The sequence below is a fragment of the Malurus melanocephalus genome, unplaced genomic scaffold, assembly GCF_030028575.1.
Source record: "Malurus melanocephalus ecotype Western Australia unplaced genomic scaffold, MMel_1.1 scaffold_547, whole genome shotgun sequence".
NCBI lineage: Eukaryota > Metazoa > Chordata > Aves > Passeriformes > Maluridae > Malurus > Malurus melanocephalus.
In genome coordinates this window covers 6,151-15,954 of record NW_026623779.1, presented here as the reverse complement: position 1 = coordinate 15,954, position 9,804 = coordinate 6,151, and the positions used below count along the sequence as shown (strand labels likewise).

The following is a 9,804-nucleotide window of genomic DNA, read 5'->3' as shown; positions in this document are numbered from 1 at the left end:
GAGCAGGGACTGGGAACATGGGCAGGCTTGTAAACTCCAGAGCAGCTTCTGGTTCTGAATAACCAGCCCTGAAATGCTGCTCTGTCCCTGGAGCAGTGGCCCTGTCCAGTGCTCTGTCCCTGGAGCAGTGGCCCTGGCAGGTCCTTGTCCAGCCCCTGAGGTGTTAGTTTGTTTGCTGATGGAGTGCCAAAGCCCTGCTCATCTCACACTCCCTGGCTCCTGAGCCACTGGCTCTTGGCACTGCAGCAGTGACCTCAGCCCGGTGTCCTTGGGCTCAGCAGTGACCTCAGCCYGGTGTCCTTGGGCTCAGCAGTGACCTCAGCCCGGTGTCCTGGGCATGGCACAGCCTCTCATGCTGCTGTCCTGTCTTTAACAAGGGAGAGATCAGGGAATGGGGTGTTTCTTGTGGTGTCCAAAGCAGCAAAGGGAGAGCTGTGCTCTGCAAGGACTTCCCTATCGAGTGARTTGTTACAGAAATGTGTTTTAGTAAATCTGTCTGACTAAGCTTTCACAGTTTCTAGAGAATTGCATTTTTGCAAGTGTTTCCTAAAGTTAGAAGTTATTTTACTTTCCCCGTGTTCCAGTATTTTTGGACAGGGGATGTCCATTAAGGTGCCATGGCATTAATCTGCTCTTCAGGGGTGATAAGGGCATCCTGTGCAAAACTTGTTTAAAGATGATTTGCTGGAGGTGGTGATGTTTTATGGTGCTTACTTGAGTGTTCAGGTCTGCTTGTTTCACCTGGGTATATTCTTCACTCCTGAGGCAAAGGGGTGTTCACAGCAGTGAATAAATTGTGTGGAGGCATTATAGTGGACCTAGGGGAATAATTGGCTTTGGGGAACAGATGGACATGATACAATGCTGCCTCTGACACTGAATGGGAGAATTAACACCCCTGGACAGCAATGTTAAACCCTGGTTATGAAATTGCAGCTCTGCAGCAGGAATGACCTCAGTGCAGGCTGGGGCTGAACRTGCACCTCCTGGAGCAGGAGAAATAATAAATAATATTGGTAAATAACCAAATGAGGCACTGGGTACACTGTGATAAGGCAGGAGGTACATTTGGGTGTCCTTGCACCCTAATCACAGGAATTTTACCATGTTCTGCAAACCTGTGCTGCTATCAGAAAGCAGTGATCAATGTTCCTGTGCCAGGCTGGGCCAGGCTGAATAACCTGTGTGGGCACAGGGCACTGCRCAGCTGTGTTTCCTGCCAGGGCATTTTGCACATTTGATTGCACATGACTCCATGATCTGCTGAAGGGCCCAGTGCCCAAAGTACAAYCTTCTACATGCAAGAAAGGCTTTCCAAAGCAGCAAAAAGACTTCTTCTGGTCAGGATATTGAGAGGGAGCTTAAGGGGAGCACTTCTGAGGATAGCTTGAAATGATCTTTTAAAAAAGAAAAAAAAAACCAAAACACTGACAGTTATCTGGCTGAAAAATGTAAGAAAACCTGGTTTATTAGCACCATGCAAAGCAATGGGACAAAAATAATCCTTTATTGTCTGTGCTTCTCAGTTTAATTATTGAGCCATTAGTAAGAAAGATCAGAGTTGAGAATGAGATTACAGCTATATAAGTGTATTGGGAATAGTAAAATCAAGTTTCATTTTATATTAATATCATTATACTCTTATAAAAGCTATAAATTAAAGCTTGCCTATTTTACGGGAAGTAATTGAAGTGCTTAGTCAGGAATTGGAAGGACACACAAAAACTCCACTAAACCAGAGATCAATAGCCCTGGCCTAAAATAAATATAAATAAATAAAGCTGAAAAATGTCTGCTGGAAACAACAGATAATGATGAGGSAGGAGAAGAGGTTAAGCTGCCTAAAAATGCTGCATTTAAAGTATATCACTTGGCCTAATAACAGCTACTGCCTCATTCTAATGCCTTGCTTCTCTTGASATACTTAAAGCATTAATCCATACCTGTAGGGAAAAGCAGTTCAAATTAAACATGAGCCATTAATGAAAGCTGCATTCCGTGACCCAGTGACCCAATTACCAGTGCCATTGATTGGGAGATCCCAGGGCTCAGAGTGATGTCCTGCTCAGGGTCCTTTCCCTTTTGCAGCCCTCCCTGCCCTCCTTTCCCCTGTTCTGTGCTCAGAGAGTCTCCAGGCACTGTTCAGACCYCGCTGCAGCCAAAGCCAAGCAAGAATCCCAGGATTTGGCAGCTCAGAGGGCTGAGGAGGCAGAGCTGCTGCTGCTGCAGAGCAGGGCTGTGCACAGTGAGTGTTCAGGAGCATTGCTGCTGTCCTTTGGGTGCTGCGGCAGCCAGGGGCACAGGGACACATTTATATGGGTGACAAACAGCAAARCCACACTCTGACACCATAGAGCAGCTGCCTCTGGCCTTGGGAAGGGCTGGGCTTTATTTCTCTGCACTTCTGCCCATTCTGAGTGTGCCAGTCCCTGCACTGCGGGGCAGCAGGATCAGGCACAGCCTGTCCCTGTCCCATCCCTGTCCTGTCCTATCCCTGTCCTGTCCCTGTCCCTGTCCCAGCACAGAGCACACAGCACAGCCCTGTGCCATCAGAGCTGCACGCACCCTGCCTGGGCACAGCTCATGGGGCCATGTGCTGGGTGAACAGTCCTGTTGGGTGCCCGTGTGCCCTGCTGAGGGGGAATCACAGGGAAAGCACAGGAAAAGCCCATGTGAGTTGTGGATCAGAGCCCAGCAGTGCTCCCTGGCCCCTCACATCACCCAGATTGCTGCAGACCCAGAGGGACATGGAATATTTATGAGCYTGCTTTGGGTGGGAGCAGCTGTTTCAGCCCATACTGGTGCCATTTGTCAGGAGGAGACATAAAATATAATGCCAGACCAGGAGCTTAAAATTTATGTGAACAAAATCATGCTTTTTAATGTAAAAAATGCTAAGGAGGTCTATTTGAATATATATATTTCTCCTGGTGACAAAGTGACTGCAGATTTGAACAGCCTTTAAATAATTTGTGCGAGGCACAGGAGCATCCTGGAGTCCCCACTAAATTTCCCTGGCTCAAGCAGTGCTCGTGGGCTGCAGCTCCCTGACCAAAARGCTTCCCAAGTGTTGGTAGCAGCAAATCTTCTCCATATTGCAGCTTAGTCTGGGTGTTTAGATTTTCATTGCCCCTTGAGACCACACTTACCAAGTTTTCGTTCACTGAACAGAAGATTATTTCACCTTTTCATCAGGAATTTCCCATTTAGAAAGCACYCCCTTTTGTTGTGATGGTTTGATGKTTCAAAGTCACCTTAGACCTTGGAGGTGGGGCAGGGTTTTGTGGTACCAGTGAATTGTCAATTATTTGTGTTTGGGCAGAATTTTGGGGCGCTGTGGCTGTGCCACACTCTCACACAGCCTCGGGCTCTGAGTGGCTCCAGAATCTGCTCTGGCCCTGAGCTCTGAGTGTTGTGGGGCAGAGCTGGGGCTGGCACTGCCCACCAGAGCATCAGTTTCTAAATGCAAATTAGAAATTAGTGTTTAATTCGTGTGTTGGTGAACCTGAGACATGACTGAAATCTGTTATGCAATGAGGTCATTATTGGGTCAGTATTKAAGATTAGTGTTGCTCAATCATATGCAGTTTTTTATTATGGAAATGTGGAAAAATATCCTTTCCTTCTCAGCTCACATAATTTTTCACAGCACTCTCSTGTGTGCTTTATGAAGATAACTGCAAGATAAAATTTGATAGATCACTTCCAATTCTTTTTGTCTGCTCATATTTCGTATCGTCCACGAAGAACCCTCATAAATTTTTCATACAAAAGATGAAGAGATTTATTGTAAAAGAGATTTATTATAAAAGACAGACTCAAAATGGCCTTATATTATCCTCAAGAAACACAAATGTAGAACTTAGTGTTGCTATAATATTTTAGCAATAATYAGCTGGCTGTAGCTGCTCTGGTGCAGCAGGAGATATCTCTGTGTAAAGCTGGGGTTAAATCACTAAAGGCACAAATTGCTGTGGTTGTTGGTAACGATCTGAGCAGCTCTGGAGTCATTTGTGGGTTGGGGACTGCAGTGCAATGGGATGGCACTGACCAAGGACACCACTCTGAGTGTGCAGTGACAGTGCTGGGGAGAGCTGTGCCCACTGCCCCCTGCTCATTGCCTGGCATTGCCAAAATCAGGGACAGAATGTCACAGGGACAGCAGAGTGCCACCATCAGGGACACCAGAATGTCACAGGGACACCCAGCATCGCCAAAATCAGGGACAGAGTGTCACAGGGACACCAGAGTGCCACCGTCAGGGACACCCAGCATCGCCAAAATCAGGGACAGCAGAGTGCCACCATCAGGCACAGAGAGTGCCACAGGGACAGCAGAATGTCACAGGGACACCCAGAATGTCCCTCACCTTTCAGAAGTTGTTCATCCCTGGGATTTAACACAATGTGTGTATTTGTTGGAAATTACCATTTGTGTAATACGAAACACGGGTGTCTCCACATATAAATCCCTCTTTTAGGAGCACTCCCATTCCTTTTGGGAGAGCCATCCTGCCAAAGAATTAGGATGTTTTTTCTTGCCAAATATTTTAAATTAATAAAATYAGTTGTTCACTTTTGGAGATCTACACCATATAAAGATAGCAATCTTAATGGTTCAATAGATCACAAATCACATTAATGAATGTTTTCCATGCTTTTTCTAGTTTGCAGAGAAGTTCCAAGAAGTGAAAGAAGCTGCCAAACTAGCAAGAGACAGATCTCAAGAGAAAATGGAGACCTCAAGCAATCATTCACAGGTTTGTAATTTAGCTTTAATACCTGTACACATACAGGATAAATAATTTAAAGCTGAATTTTCAAATGGACTGTGCCAGCTTCTGGCAGCCAGTTGAAGTATATAAACTGGAGATTCTGAAGGTAATTGTCAGCTGCTGGACATTAGCATTGGCAGAGGAATATTTTTCATCTCTCCATGCCYTTTACTTTCATTTAAATCTAATTTTTTTCAGCAGTCCTTGAGCTGTTATAACTTTTTCAATAACGGGGAAGCTGTGCATCCTTTTTGAACTGTTAAACACAGTTTGAGTGACTGAAAGGCAAGTCAGGGTAGTGTTTGTTCTCTGTTGGTGGTGAGCACCAAGCAATGTGTGAACAGCCCCTCTTGAAGGAGCAAGATTATTTTTGTTTGTTTGTACTTTGTGTGCTTGTTATTATTTTTGTTTGTTTGTACTTTGTGTGCTTCTAGCGTACTGTATTGTTTCATTCTCTTTAAAAAAACCAAACAACCTTTAGCAAACACAAGCCTTATCAGGGAGAAAACTTTTAAAACGTTTTGAACACCTTAAATTTCCATTTGTGTGTCATAATCTTTCCGTTCTCTTTAAACAGACCAGCTTTGCAGCCAAGATGAAAAGGGTATGTGTGTGTTGCCACTGCTCTGCAGGAGAGCCGAGGTCTGAGCCCAGTGGTGTGGGATCAAGATTGCCCAGCAATGGGTGTTGTGGTCTTGCAGGAGGTGCAGGAGCCAGCCAGTGTTGGTTTGTGTGTTGTGCTGCAGGAGTCAGGACGTGAAACCCCATCCTCCACTCGAGCTTCGAGCGTCAACGGCACCGACGACGAGAAAGCGTYGCACGGCGGCTCTGCCGAGGCACAGCTCAGAGCTGAGAATGACAAACTAAAAATGGCTCTAGCCCAAAGGTGAGCTTCCTCTAGTACCTGAATGGCGTTGGAATGGTGTGCTGTGATTATCTGATGGATAATGGTATTGACAGAAATTATCCAAATTGTAATTAATTTAAAATGGTGCRGCAGAATGGATGAATGAGCAGATTTTGGCAAGTACTCCTGGTATCCAGGTGAGAGATATTTACCATTTCATTTATTCCTGATCTCTTTGTGAGGAAATAAGCCCTCTTTTATTCTGCTGATGTCAACTATTATAACCATCTTCTTTCGTGAAGTTTTAGAATTACGAAAATAACATTAAAGCCATAGGGGAGCAGTTGCTGCTGATAACTTGTGAAGCCAATCTTTCTTCATCTTTGAGTTTGCTACACTTACTTTGATGAAAATAGATATGGATATTTAAAATTATGAAAGGGAATGAACTCAACCATAAAAAGTTGAAGTGAGAAATATCATTTCATCAGACTGCTTGGRAGTCTTAGGGGATATTTCTAAATTGTGGACAGAGCCCCTTGAAATCACATTTTTTGCTGTTTGCTTTGATAAATAATTTGAAAGTGCTGAGAAGAGTAATTTGCAGCTGTAGTGCAAAATACAGGCGTTGCAATATGCAAAGTTGCAACATTAAAATAGAATAATTCTCTATTGGGATCTTGCCTTGTCTGCCTCTTGCATGTGAATGTATCTGTGAATGGAAAGAAAATCTAACAAGATCAAGCTACTCTTAGAAACGTGTTTAAAAAACAAAGCCTCAGTGTAGCAGCGTTATCCAGTGAGCAATTCCAAAGGTGTATATATTATGTTTGAAGTACGTCTGTCTTTATTGACATTTCAGTAATTTAACCTGCTTCAGCCCATGGTGTTAGCTCACTGCTCCTGCTGAAGGCCCCTCCACGGGCAGCAAACAGCACACRGGAGGTTTAAACCCTTCCTCCTGTTCACCCTCTAATCCTGAGCTCTGTGCTCAGCTTTGGGGAATGGCAGTTCATTCTGCAGCATTATGTAACWCTTCCATAGTTAAGACTCAGCATTAAAATAAATTCAAATATAGATCGTGTCAACCCCTGGAATGTTCCATTGGGGATGGCAGTGCCATCTGCAGATGTGCAGGGTGGCTTTGCTGCAGGTGCCAGCCCCGAGCCACACTGCTCTGGTGACAGGGACAATGGTCTGCTGGCACCAGGCTGTGTGCCCATGGCCACTGGATCCTTCTGCTCTGCTGGCACCGGGCTGTGTGCCCATGGCCACTGGATCCTTCTGCTCTGCTTTGGGTGAGCTCCACACACACCAGGGGTGAGCTCCAGACACCAGGGGTGGGCTCCACACACCAGCTCAGTGCTGCTGGAGGTGCTGGATCCCTCTGCTTTGGTTCTCTGTAGGCATTGGTGGCTCAAGGCAATTCCAATGCTCTGTGTCTCATTTCAATAAATTAATGGTGAACTCAGCACGGGGGTGGAGTGTGCRGACAGGTGAAGGGTAGCAGCTCTCAGGAGTGCCAGGTGAAACACCTCGTGGTGTCCTGTTTTCTCAGCTCATCCAACGTGAAGAAGTGGGAGACGGAGCTGCAGACGCTGCGCGAGAGCAACGCGCGCCTGTCCACGGCGCTGCAGGAGTCAGCAGCCAGCATCGAGCACTGGAAGAGACAGTTCTCAGCCTGCAAGGAGGACAACGAGCAGCTGAGGGGCAAGGTAAGCACAGCCCTGCCCACCCTCAGCAGAGCCCTGCAGGGTCCTTGGGATCTCTTGGCTTTGTGCTGGAGATGGGTTTGATCTGTGCAGGGCAGTGCAGGCAGCTGCTCCCCTCTCACAGAACATCAAATTCTCTCCATTGGCATTTGGGACATTGCTGTCAGCAAGGCTTGCTGGCTGGGGTGAGAAACCAGGAAGGTTTAAAAGTGGGGCTGCTATTGCATGTCCCCTTTCAAAGCTGACTGAAACACTGCCAGATTTGATGAGCAGAAGGCTGAACCAGCCTGGGAACCTCTCAGTGGCAGGTTCCCTGCTCAGTGCTCACTCTGCAGCAYCCTGGGAACTTCCTTCTCCTTCAATAATTGGGTCAGAAGTTTTTGCATTTTGCTCTGCCTTCAAATGAGGGAAGTTATAATCCCAAAGCAGCACGAAGCAGAGAATTAAAGCACACATTTTAATGAGCTGGGCCATGGGCCTGTGGGAAGGGCATCTCCTGGGAGCTGAGTCCAGAGCTGGCACAGGAGGGTTGGAGAGAGCAAAGCACATCCCTGGGCGAGAGAACAAAGAGCAGATGTTGCTCTGAACTGCTTCTCCCCCCAAAGTTTTGATGTTGTGTCCCTCATACACCAGCTAGAATAATAAGCAACCCCCAAGAGGTTTCTTCTCCTTGTTGTGTTAAGAAAACCCGTTCATTGCAGTCTTGTGTTGGCTCCATAGAAGCGAAGTGCAGATTTTATCCCTGGTTCCACTTATTGTAGCAGCTCAGTGTTTTGTGCATTCCTGAGTACCTGTAAGGGAGAATAAATACAGATCAGGGCTTCCTGGTGGATGTGTAAATTGGCTCTTTTGAAGGAAAGGAGTGATAATTTGGTTGCAGTGAATCAAATGCTCTGATTTAGGAAACTGATCCCATGCCTATTGCATCAGATGTGTTATCTGCCCCAGATTTATCAGAAATCTGAAAAATTTCATCTAATGTCTGACATTTCTTAAAGATTGAAGAACTGGAGGAACAGTGCAATGAAATAAATAAAGAGAAGGAAAGAAATGCACAGTTAAGTAGACGTCTCCAGGAACTGGAAACAGAACTTCAGGACAAAGAGCTGGTGAGTGCCTTGARCATGGAAATGGCATTTTTGTGTTGGAATGGGACTGTCTGCTCCTCTCTTGGGTTGTAGATTTATCACCTGCAGCTGCCTGATGTCTTGGGGCGTTGCCTCTTTCCAGGTTTCCCATGTACAGCCCTCAGCAGCRTTTTGAGGGAGTTTCTCCATCTGAGTTTCTCAATTGTTGCGTACTGTGGCTGCACACTGTGATTTGGGTTAGAAAAGGATCCTTTTGTGGTGGAAGAGCCAGAGAGGTGAAATTCAGTGTGGAAAGGATCCTTTCGTGGTGGAACAGCCAGAGAGGTGAAATTCAGTGTGGAAAGGATCCTTTTGTGGTGGAACAGCCAGAGAGGTGAAATTCAGTGTGGAAAAGATCCTTTCATGTTGGAAAAGCCAGAGAGGTGAAATTCAGTGTAAAAAGGATCCTTTCATGTTGGAAAAGCCAGAGAGGTGAAATTCAGTGTAAAAAGGATCCTTTCGTGGTGGAAGAGCCAGAGAGGTGAAATTCAGGGTGGAATTTCTGGTGTGTGCTGAGAACACTCACCTGACTCTCCCTGTGCTGGAATTCCCGTAGATATCAGGACCATCATTAAAAACAATCCTTTACAAAATCATTTAGCATTTGTGTAACAAATCCTGTTTCTTTTCTGGAAKGCTCATGGTTTTCAGCTTTGCTGTTTTATGGTCTCCCTCTGATCTCAGGACTAATGCCAAGAGTGAGAAATTCAGATTCATCCAGAGTACCCCAGTTTGTAATTTTTGACATTACAGGATGTTAATTTTTCTAAGGAGGATGATGGCTTGGATGCCCTGAACAGTGGGATAATGGGAAGCTCTTTTTTTCCCATTCTTACAATGACCAAATGCTCTGTGCTGAGTGCAGAGAAAAAGCTGTCAGAGGTGCAGTAAAGTTTGCCATGTGCCATCTCTGCTGGTGCTCTTAAAAGCAGTGCTTTTAGAGGGTTTTATGGTGGCACAAGGAAATAGTTTAGGGAGATGGATTTTRATGCAGTGTCATAAATACATTTTTCAGCCCTATATTTCAAAGGGAAATGCAATGCTGTCTTCCCAACCTTTCTGTGGCAGTAGCACACATAACAACCCTCATTGTATCCATATTCTCCTCGATTCACATTTTTACTGTACCAAATGAACCAGAAAATTGATTGACTTGTGAATATTACATGCCTGTCTTCCATTTACCCTGAAAATATACTAACTTGTTTTAAAAATGTATACAATATATTAGCAGGCTCTTGATTAGCTCTAAACTACCCATGAGTAATCTTTCATGCTCTGAAATTTAGGCCCACATGAAGTCTGCTCATGGCATTGCCATGAACTGCTGACACCCTCCTCATG

The 9,804-nt window shown here is 45.4% G+C and overlaps 1 protein-coding gene across 4 annotated transcripts in view; it reads left to right on the top strand.

Moving 5' to 3' along the window:
* HOMER2 (homer scaffold protein 2) overlaps nucleotides 1-9,804 on the top strand; it is a 47,939-nt gene that overhangs the window by 35,332 nt on the left and 2,803 nt on the right. Inside the window, exons 4-8 of one of the 4 annotated variants that reach the window (XM_057382025.1) lie at nucleotides 4,667-4,759; nucleotides 5,352-5,378; nucleotides 5,521-5,660; nucleotides 7,180-7,336; nucleotides 8,332-8,442. In XM_057382025.1, the coding sequence (XP_057238008.1) occupies nucleotides 4,667-4,759; nucleotides 5,352-5,378; nucleotides 5,521-5,660; nucleotides 7,180-7,336; nucleotides 8,332-8,442 (528 nt within the window). Of the gene's footprint in view, nucleotides 1-4,666; nucleotides 4,760-5,351; nucleotides 5,379-5,475; nucleotides 5,661-7,179; nucleotides 7,337-8,331; nucleotides 8,443-9,804 lie in introns of all 4 variants that reach the window. The other 3 variants (XM_057382023.1, XM_057382024.1, XM_057382026.1) reach the window with 3 other exon arrangements.